Source organism: Cannabis sativa, chromosome 2 (assembly GCF_029168945.1).
Source record: "Cannabis sativa cultivar Pink pepper isolate KNU-18-1 chromosome 2, ASM2916894v1, whole genome shotgun sequence".
Lineage (NCBI taxonomy): Eukaryota > Viridiplantae > Streptophyta > Magnoliopsida > Rosales > Cannabaceae > Cannabis > Cannabis sativa.
The window spans coordinates 54,789,899-54,812,777 of record NC_083602.1 but is presented as its reverse complement, the minus strand read 5'-3'; the positions used below and the strand labels follow the sequence as shown (position 1 = coordinate 54,812,777).

Here is a 22,879-nt window from a genome sequence, read left to right as displayed (position 1 = left end):
TCCCTGAAGCAAAGAAGAAACATTCATCACTATTCAAACAAACAAACATTGTAGGGTCCTACTCTAAAAGACAAGTATTTTTGAGGATTCATAAGATCCATACATGGACCAAGAAATCAACTAGGATCCCTATCTCTTTCAGTACAATGGACTAGAATGAGAGATTGTTTATTCTGAATATGATGCATGTCCACCAGCTGGAAGTGATGAAGATGATGAACCATCAGGTTGGCACCCACTTCAAGAGGACCCAAATTATGACTCAGACTAGAATACTGACAACGAGCCAATTATAGATCGCTCATAAGTAGTTTACATATTCCATATCTCTTACTTTGGTAAGATAACAATAAGTGGAAAAAATTCCCGATAGTCATGATGTTTGTAGGAATTTTTTTAATCGTTTGTTTGTTGATTTTTTGTTTTTTATGTTTGTCAGTTGGTCTATTTGTTGTCAGATTGTCCTTTTCTCTGTTTGTCATTTTGTTGGTTTGTCCATTTGTTGTCAGTTTATCCTTTTCTATGTTTGTTTGTTTGTAGGAAATTTTTAGGAAGTTTTCTATTTTGTATCATACCCCATGTAAATGGCTATATATAGAGCCATCATTTTCATTGTAAGAGGCATCAAAGAAGCATTCAACTAATAAAATTTCTAGTATCCTACTCTCAAAATGTTCTTCTAAATTTTCTTAAAAGATTTCTGAAGTAGTGATAGTGTGCATTATGGGTCATACCGAAGATATTCATGTTATGAGTTAGGTATCACTCAAGTGTAAAGGTAGCTAAGCAATCTATCTTTCATAATCGTAAGTCACAATGCAGAGTCGTAAGTCAAGTAAATTTTTCTGAGAATATTGCTTTAGTTATCTTTATATTTGATAATGCTTAGTTTATAGCAGAAACTCTTATGGGTTTTTCATATATAGCTATATTTGATTCAAAATTTACTATTTTATTACCATATGACAAAATAAACAAAATTAGGAAAATTCAAGTTTTTGTTTTTCAAAAATACAATAGAGAGACTTCTTCCCCAAAAGAACTTCTCCTTCTTGCAGAGCAAAACAAGTGAGTTGATCTCAATCGTTGGCTACACTTCACCAGAATATTAAGGGATGGAGATCTGAAATCATCAACAACCAACAATGTAGAAACTTTTTGCAATCTCCATGAGCACCGACTAGGAACTTTGGGCTGATCTCCACTAAAGCCGGTAAGAAGTTTTGGTTAGATGTTCTGCCATGGCAACGGGATCACCGTGGGGAGACATCCATGAAGCCAACGAGAAAGAATCAACAATCTAAGGGGAAGATCTAGTGGAATCATCAAATATTATGCGACTCAAAGAGGTCTCCTTGAATTTTCATACCCACACATTTTGGATTTTCTTTTAAAAAAAATCTGATTTTTATGTAGTTTTTGGAATAAAATAAATAAATTTGATGTTGTTTAGTGTGTTTTCTTCAATTATTTTTTGTTATTTGGTTGATTTACATATATTTTCAGTATTTTTTTTTTATAATTTTTGAAAAATCTTGAAGAAAATTACTGCACTGAATTTCTGGGAAATATAATAAGAACTGAGTATGTGTTAAAATTTCAATACAAAAATATGTTGCTTTCACGTTGTTTTTAAGTTTCATTTACGTTGTTTTTTCATCCTCCTGAAAATAAAAGTAAAATGTACAAGCGACAGAATAACAACACAAATATAACGATCAATGTGACAGGAAGATATTATAAATATGAAGAAAAATTACAAATACTCATGCAATAAAAATATCAGTAGTTAATTTTGAGTTGTTTTGTGTGTTTGCTATAATTATTTGTTCATCAATTAATATTGTTTTGATTGAAAACAACAAAAATAAAAACTACACAATATCTACAAAAGAATAATTAAGTTATTTTCATGTTAGTGTGAAGTTTCTTTTGTGTTTTTTTCGCAACATCTTATTTCAACTTGAAAATAATGTATAATATCAAGTTGTTTTCATGTTGTTGTAAAGTTTGTTATGAATTGTTCATACACTACACTAGTTGTTCAACAATTTAAAAAGAATATAGTTTTACATGTTAAAACAAAAACTTATCTTTATCTCTTACATCCAGACATGAAAAATAATAAGAGAACATGTTATGTTAATTTTGAATCAAGTGGGGGTATTGATAGGAAGAGATTGTAGATATGAAGAAAAATTACTTATATTTAGTAGTAACATTGTTTGTTGTTTTGTAGTTATTTTAAAGTTGTAAACACGTTGTTTAATTTTATTACTTTTTGAACATGTTGCTTTCACATTGTTTGTACGTTGAATTTCAATTGTAAAGATTTGTAGATTCTTTAAATTATCAGTTATTTTTATTGTTTTTTACATCGTTGTTAATAGTTTTAAAAAAAACTAACAACTATTGTATTTTAAAAAAAAATATAATGATACAAATACTTCATCTATAAATTGAAAATATAATATTAGATATTTTTTAATATACTAAAATATATAAACAACTTAAAATAATTACAGTGTTTAATATCTCGTACAAGATATATATGAAGTTAACTAGAGAAAAGTTTAAAAAAAAAATATGAAAGCAAAGTTTCTTAAAAAATATTGCTCTTGTGCACATACAACGAAACACACTTCTCAATCATTAATTCATGCACAATAACTTCACCCTTCTTGAAAAACTTTGGAACATTTTCTTGTACACTTTTAATGTATGCAACTAACTTCATTCTGATCAACTTTGAAGTTCATCATCACTAGAAATCAAGTAATGTAGTAATTAAAACAACATCAAAACAACATTAAACAAACTATAAAACAACTTTCTACTATAAAATATATATATTTTTTAAATGAATGAACTACAGTAAGAGAATATTTCAAACAAGACAAAATAAAAAAAACAAATTATAAACCTTGACAATATTTTTTTTTGGAAGCTTCAACTTATCAACAACATCAGAGGTCTTATCACCTACCTGAAAATATTAGGATGACAAAGTTAATAAAACAATGAACTGATAAAAATACAATTAATAGTTATAAAAAAACTGTAAGTATATCATGTACTGAACAACATAAAAGCAACAATATAACAACTAAAAAAATAAAATAATTATAAAACTTAATAAATATGCAACTAAAACAACTCCAAATTAAAATTCAAATACAATTGATAAATGTAAGACCTAACCCAATGATTTAAACTTTTTTTTTAAAAAAAAATTAAGAACCCTAGAATAAGAACCGTATAATAACTATATTAAAACTAAAAAAAAAAAACTAATTAGAAACAGAATAAGTGAGAGACATAAACCATTTAAGGTTGAACAATTCTTCTAACTGAATACATCAGAAAAAAAAATATAACAAAGTAAGTTTTTGAACCCAAACAAAGATAACCAAAACTAATACACTAATCTTTTAATTTGCAACCTCGTCATCATTATCTCGCTTTTTGCCCTGAAAGCCTCTTCAATGGATGATTTGATGAAACAACAACAACAAAATAAATTAAAAGATGAAACAACAATAAAACAACTTATACACAACGTTAAATCAATATAGTTTTTTTTTTTTTTTGAAAGGATCAATATAGTTATTTAAAGTCTTTAGATAAAATCTCTGATTCATAAAATTATAAAATTTAGAAAAATAACTTTGCCAACTTGTGAGATAAATGGACATCAATAAACATTAAATTTTGAAGTTGAGATCATTTGAAAAAAAAAATTAAAATCAAATCCAAATGAGATTATTGAATAATAAAACTCTAAATTTGAGTTTTATACCTAACATTTGGATTTAAGTTTCGCCAACAAAAATAAATTAACTGAAATGCTGCAGCAACAACAACAACAAGAACAATAGCAGCAATATAAATAGAAAGATGAAAGCAAATACAAAACAACTTATAAATAACAATAAATCAATATATTTATTTAAGATCTGAAGATAAAATTACTAATTCATTAAATTCAGTTCTACAAAATAAAAACAATAATAATATCATGAAGAAGCTTAACAAAAAAAAAATAGTACAATTGAAGATGCCCTCTTTCTTTAGGCTAATAAAGAATATTAACTATGTTAGACATTTTGTCAAACACGTGGAAGATATGACCTTATATACATATAAATAAAAAAAAAAACTCAACTTACAGAAAAAGAAAAAATTTCACAAAATTTGTGGGCAAATTGGTGGAATAAACAATAAAGAATCACACTACAACAATATTCTTATAAACTTTCAAATCTAAATTTTTATATTGATGTAATTTGAAAAGAAAAAAAAGAAGGAGAAGAAGAAGAAAAGAACAACTTACAAATCAGAGCTTGAAACTATATTAATAGCAGCAAAAAGAAGTTTGAAAGAGATGGAGATGATTTGACCAAGAGATGAATAAACTCAGAGAGTGTCTCTTTCTCCCTAGATTGCGGCATAGGAAGGTTAAGAAGAGTTTCTACATGGCAAGAAGGGCTAGAGACGAGAGGGATGGAGACAAGAGGGGCTGGATGTGAGATGGAAGGGTGGAGATGGCTACCACTTCAAATAGATATATGTGAATAGAGGAGGAAGAAAGAAAAATAACAATTTTCGTATAATTGTAATTAGTAAACTTTATAATAGTATTAGAGAAAATTTTAAAATATAAAAATGTAAAAAAAAATAGAGAAAGCAAGTATAAATGTTAAATATTAGTAAAAAAAAGTCACTTAGTGTAAAAATCTCAAACTCTTATGATGGTGTATATTATAATTATTTAAAATAAAATTTTAAAAATTTAACATGTTAATGAAAGTTCGGATTATAATTTTTTTTTACTTTTTAATTTTTTTTTCCTCTTATTTTTATATCCTATTTAATTTAGGATTTTAAAATAACTAAAATTTTAAGAGGTGCAAATCTCAATTACTTTTTTGCTCAGAAACGATATTTTTTTGTAAGGCTCTGAAACGAAATTTAAAACCACTGACTTTTTTTTTTTTTTGAGACTGAAAACCACTAACATTTTAATCAAGAATAATAGGTAGATAAGGAATATCCTAAATATAAAATAAATAAAAAATTAAAAATTAGAAACTGAATTGCTCAGCTGTTATCTTTCTCACTTGACCCTGAAAAATAAATTACTAAAATACTGTATAGAGCCGTAAATCCCTAATTTGTGGAACCCTAAAAGAAAGACTAGTCAAAACCAAAATCCAATTTTTATCCTTCAACTCTTCAATTCTTGTTTTCAACTCTGCAATTCCTAATCCTTTGTTGGTACACAAATTCTCGTCCCCTTTGTTAGCTTTTCATTCATGGTGGAAAGCCTAACTTCTTTCTCTCTAACACCAAAACCATAAACCCCTAATAAGAAAACTCCAAATTTTCAGATATATTCGTCAAATCCCTAAATAGGAGGATTTTCACTGATTCTCCGTATCTATCTATGGCTACAGACGCTTCGCCCAAGTTCCAAAACCCAGACTTCCGGCCAGTCCCTCAGCCACCAGACTTTCACCCGGAAATTGTGGTCAGGGCCCATGACGGTCTTCACTTCTGGCAGTTCATGATTGCAGGCTCCATCGCTGGCTCTGTCGAGCACATGGCTATGTTCCCAGTCGACACGGTTAAGACCCATATGCAGGCTCTCGGGTCCTGCCCGATTAAGTCAGTCGGAGTCAGACAGGCCCTTAAATCCATCTTGAAGACCGAGGGTCCAATTGGCCTTTACCGCGGCATTGGGGCAATGGGTCTCGGTGCCGGGCCAGCCCACGCCGTTTATTTTTCGGTTTATGAGATTTGTAAGGAGTTCTTCTCCGGTGGGAACCCAAATAACTCACTTGCACACGCAACCTCAGGGGTGTTCGCCACCGTAGCTAGCGACGCAGTTTTTACCCCAATGGACATGGTGAAGCAGAGATTGCAGTTGAGTAACAGTCCGTACAAGGGGGTTTGGGATTGTATGAAGAGGGTGTTGAGGGAAGATGGGTTTAGAGCATTCTACGCTTCGTATAGGACCACAGTGCTTATGAATGCGCCGTTTACAGCCGTGCACTTTGCGACTTATGAGGCTGCAAAGAAAGGTTTGATGGAAATTTCGCCAGAGAGTGTCAGCGACGAGCGTTTGGTTGTTCATGCCACTGCTGGGGCTGTTGCCGGGGCTTTGGCTTCTGCTGTTACTACACCTCTCGATGTGGTCAAAACTCAGTTGCAGTGTCAGGTATATCCAACTATAAATATATTTATGTTTGGTTTGAAGACTTTGAAGACTCAAACTTGTGATATAATTCTGATGCCGCTGGCTTATAAGTATTTGAAACTTAATTCTACAGAAAAAGCTTGGAAATATAGTTCAAATTGTTAGTAATTCTTTATGTGATTTAATTAGAGTACTTTAAACATAAGGCTTCTCCTTTAGCTAGTAATGGGGCAAAAAAGTTCACTTTACAAGTGTTAAATTTGATGATAGAACTGATTGACTGACTCTGTTATGTATTGTTTGTGAGTACAATTTTTTTGTAGATCTTCTTGAACCGTTGCTTTCATTTATATGATAGACAGAATTATTGCTATGGTGAAGATTTATTGAAAGAAGATGAAGCCTTATTATTGTCATTCTGGCTTTTAAGAAATATATCTTAGAATGCTGGATCATTTTCAGCTAATAATGATCAACCAAATCATAAGAAATAATGAACTATCATTGTAACATTAAATGTTTAATGTATCCTAAATAGTCAAAAGTAGGGAGATTCTCCTAGAGAATTCTTATATGACTTTTTAACCTTGTTAGCAACTTGTAAAAGCTTTTAATCTCGCGTCTGAAATATTAATGTTCATTTACGTTCATTTGTTGTTCAGGGTATATGCGGATGCGATAGATTCAAAAGTGGCTCAATTGGAGATGTTGTCAAAACAATATTGAAAAAAGATGGTTATAGAGGGTTGTTAAGGGGATGGTGTCCTAGGATTCTTTTCCATGCTCCCGCTGCTGCAATATGCTGGTCTACTTATGAAGCCTCAAAAAACTTCTTTTATGAATTAAACGATGGCTCCAGCAGCGGCAATGTAACTTGAATTATTTAACCTATGAAGACGAAGGACATTCTTGCATTGCATTGCATTGCATTGCAGATATCATAATTGAGAGATACATGAACCATCTCATGGGCGTGGAGGAAGCAGAGGATCATCAATTTTTTCAAAGATTTTCATACATAATCGCTGTCTAATTTAATCGGCGGTGCTAGTCAAATTAGATATTGAGGCTTAAATTTTGTTTGTACCGTAGACACTTTGTTAGTTATCCTTTTTTGCCTTACTGTATGCTCAAATAAGCACCAACGAGGTTTCATTTACTGCCTTATTACAAATTACAACACCCCTTCTCTTTTTGTCATTTTTGATGATTTGTTACTATTATTATTATTATTATTGGCAGTAAATTAAAATTGATACACAATGTATCATATTATAGTTCTTATCTGCATTTGCACAATTTCGTTTCTTTTCATAGCCATGAATGTAATATGCACCAGTATAAACAGTAGTTCTGTTATCGTTTCCCTGCTTAAAAATGAATCATATAAAATCCACTTAAGGATGTGAAATATGAATACTTAAGGCAAAGTACTTTTGTTGTGACTACTTGATTGAGTTTATAGAAACACAATTTACCTATGATAAACATGTATTAATTGGTACAACGCTAGAGACAGTATGGAAAAGGATGGTCAAATAGGTGATGTATATTGTAATTTCTTTACAGAATCTTTAGGAGTTTATGTAGGGCAGTTTGAAAAAGAATTCATTGTTGAGCTTTTTGGCGTAGTGATCCTGTAGATTAACAACTTTTGAGGTTTATCAAGTACTAGTGTTATTTGTCACTTGTCTCCATATACCATTTTTCAACTTTTGAAGTTTCAAGAGCTCACGACTTGCCCAACAATCACAGTAATGTCATCAAGCTTTCCACCTGTACAAAAAGAAAATTTCAGGTCAGTCATAGGCCATGGCATCCACAAACACTGTTTCATTACAATGATAGACATCACAAGTCCATACCTGTAAGTTTCCTCCCAAGAATTTTCTTCCACCAGGGAATATCAAATCCCTGAAAATTAACAACCATATTACAAAAGCCATATTTTCGATTCCAAATCAAAAGTAGATATGTTTTGCCAAAACATATTAACAACGACCATATATTTAGTAATTTTACCCTGGATCTGGCCTCCAATGCGTATGGAGAATCAAAGTCAGAGTCCTTTGCATGAACGCTTGCCAGATTAGCTAATGCCTTTGCTAGCATTAAAATCGTGTATCGGTTAAGATTGTGAATGAGTTGCTTAATCTAAATCTTCCACCATATGAAGTTAACACAGGAAAAACATACCAGCCTCGACGACATCTTTGAATTGGGCCAATGTTGAAATCATTTCATGATCAAAGACATTATCGAAAAGTCCATCGGAACCCATTATTATGGTGTCTCCTTCTATTAACTCCATGCTACTAACCTGTTGTTGAGGAGATTTATAAATTTCCAAATATAAATCAAAACTCAGACAATTATGGTTTTCTCCAAAATTTTCACATAGGAATCGTTTATATGCACATCTCATCCAAGCAATACTGGCAATCAAACTTTTTAGAACATGTTGAACGCAGACCAGAATGGTCATCTTGGTTGTGAGCCATATATTGACCTTATTATTACAGCTTAGTTCTATCACATCTTCAAATTACAAGCAGCTAAAGTAGTTCATTTAACGTGAGGATCGCAAGAGTAAGAAAAAGAAAAGAACATACTGCTCATACACTAAAAGGGTGCCTCATCATACCTTGGCGTCAAGGTATGTTTGACTAATGACCTCTGAGCTCAGTTGATAGGGACAGTCAAAATAATGTTCTTGTGGAATGGAAGAAAAAACTACTCGACCTGAAGAGTAGAAGAAAAAATATGCAGGATAAAGGAGAAGAAAATACTAAGGGAACAATGGAAAGCTAAGAATTTGAAGAATGACAATTGAAAGGTGTTTACCTGCACGGATAACCCTTAGCCCACAATCCCCAACATTGGCAATCTTCAAAATTCCATTCCTCTCCAATATGGCGACAATGCTGCTCAGATAAGTGGAAAGCTGAATCAATTAGGCGAACTAGGACGGAAGCAGAAACCTCAGAAAATGAAAATGCATATTGAAGGTTACTTACACTGTTGCAGAACCTATAGAGGAGGTAGCAGCATGTGCTTTCCTAATGAGAATTTGTGGATCACTGTTAACCTGGAAAGAAAGACAGGTAAAATCCTTGGGTTTGTCAGGCAACATCAATGTGTATGCAGTAAACAAATACTATGTCCATCTTAACCATTGCTCTGTGAGTAATAATATATAAAAGACTATTAGCTAATCAGATATGGTTGGATTAAAACACAGTTTGAAGAACATCTCATAGGCTATCAATTATTTGAAAATACTACCTCTTCATCCTCCACTAAATCCGAAAAATTAGTCATTAGTTCCTGCGGGAACATTGATGGATCTACATTCTGTTCTGCCCAACTGGAAAAAGAAATGAATAAATACATATTAAAACTTCAAGAGTCATAATTCTAGCTCATTAATGCATGATAACTTAACTTCAACTCCTTAAACAAATTCTACATGTTTATGCTTTCTATTCCAGAAAGCTTAGCTATAGATATAGTCATACATAAACACTTAGCCTTGTCCAATTCCATACTGTTAATTCCATTTTTGGCATATTTAATTGACAAAAATATTTTATTATTTAATGTATATTTCGGCTGGCATATATTGATTTGGTTTCCATATTTGTGTAAATCAAACTTGAAAGGAAAGTTGTCTAGCTTTCCTATTTTTGGAAAAAAGGTAAAAATGGTAAGTTTGGTTACCCATTTCGTTTTTTATCTAACCAGCTGTTATTCTGATCTTGTGTTGAGTTTCCCATTTTCTTAGATCAGGTTTCTTGAAGAGAAAACCGGAACTAGACTTTCCTTTTCTATAAAAGGAAAGTTGTAGTTACTGCCCACGATTCTGTATGTACAGAAACTAAATTCTGGATCGATTGAAGAATTATTTTAGGGAAGTTTCTAGTGGGTTGAGGTCTTGTTCAGACCGAATGTAAGCTGTCTATGAGATGTATATTCATTATAAATACATCCTATAGCTGCTAGGTTTTGTATCTCTTTCATACACTTAGAATTGCTTTCATATCTTAAGGAAAGAGTGTCTTTGTTTAGTACCTCTCTTGGTACCTCTCTTGTATCTTTGAATTTCATTCATATCTTTAGAAAAGAGAGTCTTTGATTTGTAGAGAAGAGTTGTTCTACTCTTACTCTGTTTATTTGTTGTTTGTATTGTCTTGAGTCTGTATTCAAGTCTACAACGAAGAAGAACATCAGTGCACCTTCGGGAGAAGGGTATTTACAAGCTTTCGGGAGATTGCTTTTGAAGTCTTGCATCGGGAGGATACAAGCACACAACCTTCGGGAGATGGTTGTATAGGCTTTCGGGAGATAGCCTTTAAGCCTTGAATCGGGAGGATTCAAGCACTCTTCAAGGTGATCGAAGGGAGTTCGAGCTCTTGGAGTTTTATCAAGATTCGGTTAGTAGGTGGAATACATCAAGCTTGCAGCATACAATAAGAGGGAGTCTTTTTATGCATAAGTTAATTACTTTGTATTTTTGATACCGATCTAATGATTTTTATCTCCGGGCGTGGCCCCGTGGACTAGTAACAATCTGAAAGGATTGTTGAAACCACGTACAAAAATCTTGTGTATTTTTTCTTTTATGCACTGTTTGTTTTTCTTGGTTTCTCCGGAGTTACGGAGTTGCATTCCGTAACTACGTAAAACTGTTTTCGATACTAGCTTTATTATTCCGCATTTAATTAATCATTTAATTAAATAATCAACCGGGAATATTAAAATACGGAATTTCAATTGGTATCGAGCAAGTCACTAAATTCTTAGTGAGATCTCGAGGTTATTCCGTTTAACTTGTTTTGTGTGAGATGTCTTTGTTTGCAGAAGGAAGTTCCATCTCTAGACCTCCTCTATTGAATGAGTCGAATTATCCTTATTGGAAGGTCAGGATGAGAGCTTTCATCAAATCGCAAGATGAGAAAGCATGGAGAGCTATTCTTACAGTGGTGGTCTCAACCTACCGAAAATGATGAAAAAGGTAATACTCGTGTAAAATCCGAACTCGCCTGGACCACTGAAGATGAAAAACTGTCTGGTTATAATAATAAGGCTTTACATGCTATTTTTAATGGTGTTGGTGAAGGTTTTATTAAATTAATATCATCTTGTGAATCTGCAAAAGAAGCATGGGAAATCCTTCAAATTCAATTTGAAGGTACTGCTGATGTAAAGAGATCACGATTTACCATGCTTCAAACTAGATTTGATGAATTGAGAATGTCGATATCCGAAACTTTAAATGATTTCTATGAAAGATTATCTGATATTTTCTAATGAGTTTTTTGCCTTGGGAGAAAAACTAGATGAATCTGTCTTGGTTCGAAAAATTGTTCGAGTTCTTCCTGACATGTTTGATACAAAATTGCTTGCAATGGAAGAGGCAAAAGATTTTGGCAAAATGAAGGTTGAGGAACTCATGGGATCTTTAAGAACCTTTGAGTTGAATCAACAAATCAAGAAAAAGAGTAAGCAAAATCTCTCGAATGAGAAAAGCAAAGGTATTGCCTTTAATGCTTCTGAAAATATTGTTTCTGATGATGAAAATAATGATGAAATGGTTCTATTGGCAAAAAATTTCCAAAAATTCTTGAAATCGTGGAAATAAAAAGTTCTTTTCAAAGAACCCAAAAGGTAACATTTCTGGTAACATTCCCTCTAAACCTTTTCCATCTAACAATAAAGGTATTAAATGCAGAGAATGTGAAGGTTTTGGTCACACTCAATCTGAATGTGCTAATACCTTAAAGAAAAATAAAAAGGGATTGAATGTTACTTGGAGTGATGATTCTGAGAGTAGTGAGGATGAAAAAGAAAAAGTTGTCCTAACAAGTGTTTTGTCAAGAAATTTGCAGGAAAAAGGAAAAAGCATTTGCTTGAACAATATCCTGATCAATGACAACAAGGAAGAATCCAGATCCGAATCAGATGAGTCAGAAATTGATGAGGATTCCATGATTGAATCCTACAAGGTAATGTTTGGTAAGTGGTTGGAAACTAGTGCCGAAAATCGCTCCCCGGTTAAAGATAATAAAATTTTGTGTAACAACATTAATGAGTTGGAAGATAAACTCAAATGTCAGAATCTGAATTGTCCTTAAAAGAGTCAAAAATTATTTCTTTAACCAAGGAAATTGATAACATTAAAAAGAATGTTAAAATGTTAAATCCAGGTTCCACCATCTTTGAAAAAATTCAAAAATCTGGCCAAACCAATCATGCTGGGCTGGGTTATGTTCCAAATCAACCTGTGTCTAATACCACTAATAGTTTTGTTTCGGAAGAACTTGTTTCTACCTCGCAGGTCTCGTCTCGACAAAGAAAGCACTCTGTTGTTACAGAAAAGAAGCATCACGGTAAGTTTGACAACTTCAAAGGGAAAGGAAGACGTTTCATTCCTATTTGCCATTTTTGTGGAGTAAAAGGTCACATTCGACCTAAATGCATAACCATGCATAACATGTTTAAATCTAATTACATTGGAAATAAACATGTTTTACAAAAACAAAAATGGGTTGTCAAAAACAAATGCTTGGTAGGTTCTACTTGTTTTAAAACTGTTGCGTCTAACATGTGGTATTTTGATAATGGTTGTTCCAAACACATGACAAAAGTGAAAAAGAATTTCTTGTGAACATAAGACCAATGGATCGTGGAGAAGTTACATTTGGTAACTGCCTTACCGGTAAAGTCATAGGAATGGGAACTCTCAAGTTCGAAGTGGCTTCCTAAACTAAAGAATGTCATGTTGGTTGAAGGACTAAAAGCTAATCTACTTAGCATTAGTCGATTGTGATCGTGGTTATACTGTGAGCTTTGATAGCAATCATTGCTATGTATATAATATTCTTGATGAAATTGTGTTACAAGGGCTGCGATCTAGTTGATAATTGTTATACTCTCACTACGCATGCCACTTGTCATTCCGTCATTGAAAATGTTACCGACCTATGGCATGAAAAACTTGGTCACATTCACTTTAAAAATCCGAAAAAATTATCTCGTTTCAGTGGATTGTTCGAGGATTACCTAAATTAGGTAAAGAGTCATTGGGAAAATGTGGTCCATGCCGCTTAGGTAAGCAACTGAAAATTTCTCACAAGAGTGTCCCAGATGTGAATACTTCCGCAGTTCTCGAACTCTTGCACATGGACTTAATGGGTCCAATCCAGGTAGAAAGCTTAAATGGTAAAAGATATATTTTTGTTCGTGTTGATGATTTCTCTCGATTCTCATGGGTGGATTTTTCGAGAGAAAAATCGATACTTTTGAAGCTTTCCAAACTCGTGTTTGAAATTACGAGTTGAAAAAGATTGTAACATTGGCAAAATTGTTAGGATTAGGAGTGATCATGGTAAGGAATTTGAAAATACCGTATATGATGAATTTTGTAAAGCTAACGGTATTTCTCATGAATTTTCTGCTCCTAAAACTCCTCCACAAAATGGAGTGGTTGAAAGAAAGAATCGTACTCTAGCAGAAATGGCTAGAGTAATGTTGAATAGCAAGAAGCTCACAAAGCGCCTTTGGGCCGAAGCCATTAACACTGCTTGCTATACCATCAACGAGTATTCTTGCGCCTGTGTACTCACAAAACACCATATGAAATCTGGAAAGGTAAGAAACCAAATGTAAGTCACTTTCATGTGTTCGGATGTAAGTGTTATATTTTACGAGATCGTGATTACATTGGTAAATTTGATTCTAAAAGTGATGAAGGTGTTTTCTTAGGATATTCCACAAATAGTAGGGCATATCGTGTGTATAACATGAGAACCCAAATCGTTATGGAATCTCGCTAATGTTGTTGTTGATGATCTAAAAGATTTTTCGAGTTTTCCACGAAGAACAGATTGAAGATTTGCTTGAAAAACCCGTCGCCGAGGAAAAGGAACCCGACGAAGCTTCGAAGCGATCGTCGAGGTTACCGTGCGGTGAATCCGTTGCTACAGAAAATCCAACAACAAAAGAATCCGAGTATCCTTTAAATTCAATCACCGATCCAATACAGAGGGAACCATCCTCCAGTGGTTAAAAAGAATCATCCTTCGCATCTCATCCTTGGAAACTTGGATGAGAGCATGGTTACAAGAAGAAAATATGCCAATATAATTCAATTTTTATGTTTTATTTCTTCTTTAGAACCTAAATCTGTAAAAGAAGCTTTAATGGATGAAGATTGGTTTTTAGCTATGCAGGATGAGCTTCATCAGTTTGTTCGAAACAAAGTCTGGAAAATGATTCCAAGACCACCGTTTGTGAACATCATTGGAACCAAGTGGATCTTCAAAAATAAGAGTGATGAGTTTGGCACTATCATTCGAAACAAGGCAAGGTTGGTTGCCCAAGGATACACTCAAGTTGAGGGTGTTGACTTTGATGAAACATTTGCTCCGCAGCTGGACCGGAATCGATCAAAGTTACTTCTTTCCATAGCTTGCATTCTTGGTATTAAATTGTATCAAATGGATGTCAAATCCGCTTTTTTGAATGGGCTGTTAAAAGAAGAAGTGTTTGTGGAACAACCTAAAGGGTTTGAGGATCCACATTTTCCTGATCATGTTTATAAGTTAGACAAGGCTTTGTATGGTCTAAAACAAGCACCACGTGCTTGGTATGAGCGTCTAATCGAATTCTTGCTTTCTCATGATTACAAGAGAGGAAATGTTGATAAAACACTTTTCATCAAAAACATTAATTCGATGTGATTGTTGCTCAAATATATGTTGATGATATTGTGTTTGGCTCTACTTCTAACTCGAAGTGCGGGTTTTTGTTTCCCAAATGCAAAAGGAGTTCGAAATGAGTATGGTAGGTGAACTCACTTATTTTCTGCCTTCAAGTTGAAGCAATCAGATGAGGGAACTTTTGTCACTCAAAGTAAGTATGCGAAGAATTTGGTGAAAAAATTTGGCCTTGAAAAAGCCAAACATACCAACACTCCCATGAGCACAACTTTGAAATTAAGCAAAGATGAACAAGGAGTAAAGGTAGAGCAAACTTTGTATCGAAGTATGATAGGAAGTTTGCTTTATCTTACTGCTAGTCGTCCTGATATTTGCTATAGTGTTGGTGTTTGTGCACGTTATCAGGCTAATCCCATGGAATCCCATCTTTCTGCTGTGAAAAGAATCATTCGCTATGTAAATAGCACTATTGATTTTGGGATTTGGTTTTCAAAAGACACTAATTCTAACCTTGTTTGCTTTAGTGATGCCGATTGGACAAGGTAATGCTGATGATAGAAAAAGTACTAGTGGTGGATGTTTCTATCTTGGAAACAATTTGGTTTCATGGCATAGCAAGAAGCAAAACTCAATCTCTCCGTCCACGGCAGAGGCCGAGTACATTGTCATGTAGTTGTTGTACCCAATTGTTATTGATGAAACAAATGATTGCAGATTATGGGTTTTATTTGAAAACTTTAACCATTTTTTGTGATAACACTAGTTGCTATAAACATTTCTAAGAATCCTGTTCAACACTCTCGCACTAAGCACATAGACATTCGTCATCACTTTATTAGAGAGCTTGTGGAAAATAAAATTCTTGTCTTAGAATATGTTGAAACTAGCAAACAAATTGCAGATATTTTTACTAAAGCTCTTGACTCGGTCCGATTTATTTCTCTAAGGAAATCCTTAGGGGTTTGTACTGTTTAATGCTTTTATTTTTCCATAATCCTTGATATTTGAGTTGTCTTAGAGTTCATAATGTCTTGTCTTTGTCCTAGAAGAAAATTTCAACCTTATAAGAATTTCAGTCATTATTTTATTGCTAATGTTGTAATATTATGATGTCATATAGGTTTGTCAGGAAAATTGTCCACTCCTCACAGGAATATTCAGGTTCATCAAACAGTGTTATGTAAGCTACCATTTTCGAATGTTGTTGTTCAAAAACTGTGTGTTCAAGCTCCATTGGATGAATAGAGCTACCTATCTCAATGTGTGAAAGCCATCTCTGAGTAAGTTGGAACTATGTAATTTGGAGTTATGTAGAAGATACGCTACCATTGAAAAGGGCTACCATTGAGGTAGTGTGACAGCGTCTCCTATGGGTACAATTTATCAGAAAAAGTCTTTTTGACAAATTGGGCAATGTTCCCTGCTTACACTTTCACACACTAATGCTTGACACAGTTTGTGGTAAAATGTGTTTATTCTCGAAAATGGTGTTATAAAGCTATTACATACTGTTTGATGTGCTTTAATATTCTTGGTGATGGAGTCAATTTTCCTGTGAACCGGTATGACCTCATTCTATTACTTCATTAGTTTGATAAAATAATTTCTGATTATTCTTATGAGTTTGATTTTTTCATCAGGGACAAAGACAAATGGACATTGTGAATTCTAGTTGCAAAAATATCAAGGTTATTTTATTTTTCTGTCTTTTAATCAAAAAAATAATAAAAAAAATAAAAAAAAATAATAAAAAAAAAGGAGGTTCGTGATCGAGTTGTCAAGTGAGCTTTGTTAAAAATTTTTGTTATTTTTTTGTTATGTTTCATTATATTCTTAGACACAATTTTTGCTCTTAAGTGGTGATTAGTGCTTTTTGTGTCTTGGTGTGTTCTCTTGTTTATTTTTTGCATTTTTTTTCTTTGGGGGGCATTTGTTGAAAAAATAAAAGACAAAGGGGGGCATATTTTTTCGAATTCATTTTCGAATCCTTATATATATTTTTCTTTTATTTTTTTTATTTTATGGAAACATGTTTTAATTGTATTTATTTTAGAATGTTTCCTTTATTTGTGGAGATTTGGTCTTTTTGGTGTGTATAGGAAACTTGTAATTAAATAATTAATTATTTGTTGGTTTCCTTTTTGGTGGCAATTTCGGTTTTGGTAAGGGCCTTTAAATTCTTAGATTTTGTGGGGATTGTTGGTTTCCTTTTTTCATTTAAGGAAACATTGACCAAAATTTTGAAAAATGTTTTTTGGTTTCCTTTTTTTCCCCTCCACACGTGGGTCAAAGGTAAGGAAGTTACTTTCCTTTTCAGTTTTTTCTTTTTTAAATTTGGGCATTTTGAATTGGAAGTTATATATTCTCAACTCCCCATTATCCCACGATCACATCTCTCTCTTCTCTTTTTATTGTTTTTCTCTCAAAGGTCTAACATTGTTCAAAGTAAGAGGGTTTGTGTTCTAGGGTTTCAAAGAAAAATGGCCAAAACTAAAAATGCCCAACCATCCAAGAAGCCCACTCGTGGCTCTGCTTCTGCTTCACCGGTGTCTCCGCCTGCGCCGCCTGCTCCAGCAACCGGAGCTTCTGGTTCGTCCTCTGCTCCGACGAAGTCTGCCAAGAAATCGAAGACCCAAGCTCGAAAATCAGTGGCAAAATTTTCATCTCCTCTTGTTGGTGCCTCTCCTATTGCTTCTCCAACACCTGGGTTGGGTGATCATGATGAATCCCATTCATCCGATCACACATTGTCGAAGTCCTCTTCTTCGAATGGTGCTCCTAATGTCGATCAAGCTTTGGTGGCTTTGCCCACGGTGAGTTCTCGAACAAGGTCCAAGGTTTCCACTCCTTCAAAGCCTCAAGTGGTTAAACCTAAAATTTCTTCCAAAGGGAAAAAGGTGGTTTCTTCATCTTCAAAGGGCAAAAATCTCAAGGAGAATCCCCCTTCGGTCTCTTCCTCGGATTCTGAACCAGAAGAAAGTGAGGAGGATCATGATTCAGAGGGCTTGTCCGATTCAAGTGAAGAATTTGTGCCCAAAGATCTTCCTGTTGTTGATGATTCTGGATCCGAGAGTGAAGAACCAGAAACTGAACCTGTCACTACAGAATCTGCTCCAGTGCCTCCTGCTGTTCCAAAGAAGGACAAAGGAAAAAGGCCCATTGTCTCTAATCCTGTTCTTCCACAGAAAAGAAAGAGGCCCTCTGGTATTTCTCTTGATAACTTCAAGCCTCACTCTCATTATTTTTGTTATAATGATCATGCTAGAGATATGAAATTCTATGAGAATAGGAATTTTACTGTGGAGAAAAATTTTAATGTTATTGCTCATAAACCTTTTGGAGTGTATAACATGTTGAAAGAAAGACAATGGGTAGATACCTTGATCGGTTTTGATGGGTATGTGGATAGAATTGTGAAAGAATTTTATGCTAACATCACTGAAGAGTTTCTCGATGAGGACTCTTTCATGTTTGGCAAAGTTTTTGTCAGAGGACACTGGTATTCCTTCACTGTGAAGGATGTTGCTGAGGCTCTCAATTTGCCTATGGGAATTGAGCCAACTGATGTGGAGTTTGATCGTCAAAAGGTGTTCGGTTATCTCTCTGGTGATAATGAAATTGAACTCTCCGACACCATGCATATGTCTCAACTCACCTATCAACATGCTGCTCTCATGAGGTTTGCCCTATCCAATTGGTTTCCTTGCTCCAATCCGGTAAATGTTTCAAATGAACTTGCTTTCTTTTTATATAAAGTTTCAATTGGTGCTAAAATTGATTTGGCTGACATGATTTGGGAGCAAATTGTCTCTCTTCGAAAGGGTAAGAAACCTAGGCTCAATCTCATTTTTCCTCACTTAATCTATAAAATTTTATCTGATCAAGAGGAATTGATTCTTGAGAATGAATCAATTGAGATGCCCGTCGTTGGAACCACTTTCAAAATTCCCGAGAAGCCTCCTCAAGGAAAAGTCGCTCAAAGAAAGGCTCGGTCCGCTTCCCCGGTCTTACACATGATCCTCGTCGGATCTGCTTCCACTTCTGCTCCTACAGAAATGGCAGAATTCAACTTGCGTTTGGGAAGAATGGAGACCAGTCAGGCCTTGCTTCTTAGGACGATGGACAGCATCATGAAATACTTCCGACCCAATGATGATGAATAGGTGGTTCAATCTTTTATCTTTTGCTTTTTATTAATGTTTATTTGAACTTATGACCTTGTCCATGTTTGTTTTTGTTATCTTTGGCTCCTTGATAGACAAAAAGGGGGAGTAGTATTATTTTTTTTGGATTCCTTGAACTTTTTGTTACAACTCTGGACCCTTGGTTTTAGGGGGAGTTGCTTGTTTGTGGTTTAACACTTTTCCGTTTAAAAAGTTGTTTGTGGTTTAACACTTTTCCATTTAAAAAGTTGTGTTCTTCGGTTTGCAAGCTTTTCCGTCCAAAAAAAAAGTTCTATGTTTTATGTGTTGTAGAGCTTTCATGCAAAATGGGGAGTATTTTCTATACTCTTGTATCTTTAAAAAGCTATTTGCTTTGGTTTCTAACACTTGATGCAGGTTTTCTCATAATAAAATGTTTTGTCAATCAAAGTGCCAAAGGGGGAGATTGTTAATTCCATTTTTGGCATATTTAATTGACAAAAATATTTTATTATTTAATGTATATTTCGGCTGGCATATATTGATTTGGTTTCCATATTTGTGTAAATCAAACTTGAAAGGAAAGTTGTCTAGCTTTCCTATTTTTGGAAAAAAGGTAAAAATGGTAAGTTTGGTTACCCATTTCGTTTTTTATCTAACCACCGTTATTCCGATCTTGTGTCGAGTTTCCCATTTTCTTAGATCAGTTTCTTGAAGAGAAAACCGGAGCTAGACTTTCCTTTTCTATAAAAGGAAAGTTGTAGTTATCGCCCACGATTCCGTATGTACGAAACGAAATTCCCGGATCGATTGAAGAATTATTTTAGTGGAAGTTTCTAGTGGGTCGAGGTCTTGTTCGTACCGAATGTAAGCCGTCTATGAGATGTATATTCATTATAAATACATCCTATACCGCTAGGTTTTGTATCTCTTTCATACACTTAGAATTGCTTTCATATCTTAAGGAAAGAGTGTCTTTGTTTAGTACCTCTCTTGGTACCTCTCTTGTATCTTTGAATTTCATTCATATCTTTAGAAAAGAGAGTCTTTGATTTGTAGAGAAGAGTTGTTCTACTCTTACTCTGTTTATTTGTTGTTTGTATTGTCTTGAGTCTGTATTCAAGTCTACAACGAAGAAGAACATCAGTGCACCTTCGGGAGAAGGGTATTTACAAGCTTTCGGGAGATTGCTTTTGAAGTCTTGCATCGGGAGGATACAAGCACACAACCTTCGGGAGATGGTTGTATAGGCTTTCGGGAGATAGCCTTTAAGCCTTGAATCGGGAGGATTCAAGCACTCTTCAAGGTGATCGAAGGGAGTTCGAGCACTTGGAGTTTTATCAAGATTCGGTTAGTAGGTGGAATACATCAAGCTTGCGGCATACAATAAGAGGGAGTCTATTTATGCATAAGTCAATTACTTTGTATTTTTGATACCGATCTAATGAATCTTATCTCTGGGCGTGGCCCCGTGGACTAGTAACAATCTGAAAGGATTGTTGAAACCACGTACAAAAATCTTGTGTGTTTTTACTTTTATGCACTGTTTGTTTTTCTGGGTTTCTCTGGAGTTACGGAGTTGCATTCTGTAACTACGTAAAACCGTTTTCGCACGCTTTATTATTCCGCATTTAATTAATCATTTAATTAAATAATCAAACTGGGAATATTAAAATACGGAATTTCACATACCCAGAAACACCATCAGCAACAGCAAGAGCTCCTCCTTTGTAGCTACTCACAAAGAAAGCATCTTCCCCACCTCGGTCAACCTATTTAGATTAACAACAATTGAACACATTATAAATGTAAAAGCAACATAAACATGGAAAATAAGAAATCACATACATTTTCAGAGTAATACCTTGCTGGGGTGTGGAATAAGGTGTACACCAACACAAAATGACAAAGTAGGCCTACAACAACGGCAAAATGGATAAACAAACAAGTTTAATAATACCTTCATAATATAAGAAGAATTTTTTATTAGAAAAATATTTTTACTTATACCAAAATGCAGAACTATTCATGATCATTCTAACCGAAAATGCCACAACAAATACAACGAACCTAAACTACTAAACTGGATACTTTAAAAGCAACTAAATTATGATTTTGACCAAAACCCAGATATCCACAAGCTCTATCTGTTATACTTTGAGCAATTGTTGAAACAAAAAATCCGTAGTAATAGTTGACCATTTGGTTGCTCACTCACCGGACTGGATTATGTTCCGAAGGAGCGCAAAAGAGCAACCTTCTGTTCTTTGAAGTTTCATGTAAGGTGGGGAGAGAAGGACCAAGGGAATGGATAGTGATAGCTGGACGAGAGTGAGGTACAGAAGCCCTGAATATGGGAACTGCCATATTCCCGCTTCAACTCCTCCTAACCTTAACCAGCCTATTGGTTCGTACAAATATTTGCAGAGGGAGAGTGTGTGGCCACGAGTTTCAGATTTCTTGGAGTTTTATTTTAGGCTTTTTCAGTCTCAATATCCGAGGCTACCCAACCCAAGTGATTTTTCTTCTTAAAAAATTATAAATGGTTATTTTTTTTTTAAAAAAAAAAAACATTTTACATTTTTACATTTAATTTTCTTATATATATATATTTTTACTGTTATTTTATAAAATTAGAATTAAAACAACATCAAAATAACATAAAAAAAAAATAATATATAAATAATAAAAAATTAATAACGAAATAATAAAAGTACAATATAAAAATATATTAAAAAACTTATTTTATATAAATAAATTTTAAAAACTATAAACATATTTAAGATTTTGTATGATTGTATTTTGGTAATTTTTTTTTTGTTTGTTTTTATGTATTTATAAAATTATTTCTTTCCTTTTTTTATTATTTTAAAAATAACAAAAAGTTTACATTTTTATAAAATACTTTTTTCTTACATTTTTTTTTTCTTATGGATCGTTGTTTTAGGTTTGTTGACTGAAATTTTCGACAATTAATTAAATGTACGATTAAAAGTGATAAAATATTTGTAAAGAATGAGACTTTTGCGTGGTTCAAACAGTAATTAGTCTTACTCTACGAATCACTTGTATTGTATTGGTATTTAAAATTACAACAATAACAGATATCTTATAGAGTTTGGCAGTGATTTTGCTTAATACCAAAATTCTTGATCTCTTTACAATGAGTATAATGCTCCTATTTGCAAAATAAAAGCCTTTGCCAAAAGTCGTCCTAAAGGTGGCATCTTTGGGGTATATCTTCCTTCATTAAGAAGAATTTTTCTCCTTAATGAGTCTTCAAATCAGGCCCAAATTTGATGGTAGCATATGGACAAGACTTGTCCACTGACAAAGATAAATTTTTTTCTAAATAAAAATTGCTATTTTAATTTAGTTTTATTATTAAAGAGTGTGGTAATTAAATTTTATCTGTAAATTTTGAGAAAATTATGAAATAAGTCTTCAAAACTTATGCTTGAGACAGATAAGTTCACAATTTTGAAAATTATCATTAATAGTTATCAAGGTCATTATTTTTGTACGTCCATCGGTACTCAATTTAACATATTCGTTTGACGGTGATAAGAAGACCACATGTTGAAAGTTTATTAGTCCAAATCATAATTTTATAAAAATTTATTGTAAATAATAAATAAAAATTAATATTTTTTATTTGTTTTTCTCTTGAGTTTTACTTCTTCTTCTTCTTCTTCTTCGAGACCCAAGAACAAGCTCATTGTTCATCCCGAACCAAGTCTCCTTTTTCTTCATCATCTTTTGTCCTTTTCCGCCTTCCACTACCATTAATCCAAACTCCAAACTAGAGGCTTCCTTAT

The 22,879-nt window shown here is 33.6% G+C and overlaps 2 protein-coding genes across 4 annotated transcripts; one reads left to right on the top strand and one right to left on the bottom strand.

The window, feature by feature from the left end:
* The first annotated feature begins 5,027 nt into the window (after window positions 1-5,027).
* On the top strand, window positions 5,028-7,489 carry LOC133035005 (uncharacterized). Its single transcript, XM_061110631.1, has 2 exons — window positions 5,028-6,220; window positions 6,862-7,489. The coding sequence occupies exons 1-2, from the start codon at window positions 5,447-5,449 to the stop codon at window positions 7,075-7,077; spliced, it is 990 nt and encodes a 329-aa protein (XP_060966614.1). The 5' UTR covers window positions 5,028-5,446; the 3' UTR covers window positions 7,078-7,489.
* Window positions 7,490-7,619: 130 nt separating this feature from the next.
* On the bottom strand, window positions 7,620-21,573 carry LOC115718490 (probable protein phosphatase 2C 26). Of its 3 annotated transcripts, XM_030647288.2 has the most exons (11): window positions 21,280-21,573; window positions 20,926-20,977; window positions 20,754-20,833; window positions 9,485-9,566; window positions 9,217-9,287; window positions 9,044-9,123; window positions 8,844-8,941; window positions 8,396-8,519; window positions 8,222-8,304; window positions 8,065-8,113; window positions 7,620-7,975 (listed from the first exon to the last, which is right to left on the bottom strand). In XM_030647288.2, exons 1-11 carry the CDS (start codon window positions 21,426-21,428, stop codon window positions 7,923-7,925), a joined length of 921 nt encoding a protein of 306 aa, XP_030503148.2. In that variant the 5' UTR covers window positions 21,429-21,573; the 3' UTR covers window positions 7,620-7,922. The 3 variants fall into 3 exon arrangements, 2 of the variants coding, with proteins under 2 accessions (XP_030503148.2, XP_060966615.1); XM_061110632.1 differs by lacking the exons at window positions 20,926-20,977; window positions 21,280-21,573 and adding an exon at window positions 9,718-9,747 and having other exon boundaries at window positions 20,754-20,832; XR_004011938.2 differs by lacking the exon at window positions 7,620-7,975 and having other exon boundaries at window positions 8,222-8,299.
* Between the last annotated feature and the right edge of the window lie 1,306 nt (window positions 21,574-22,879).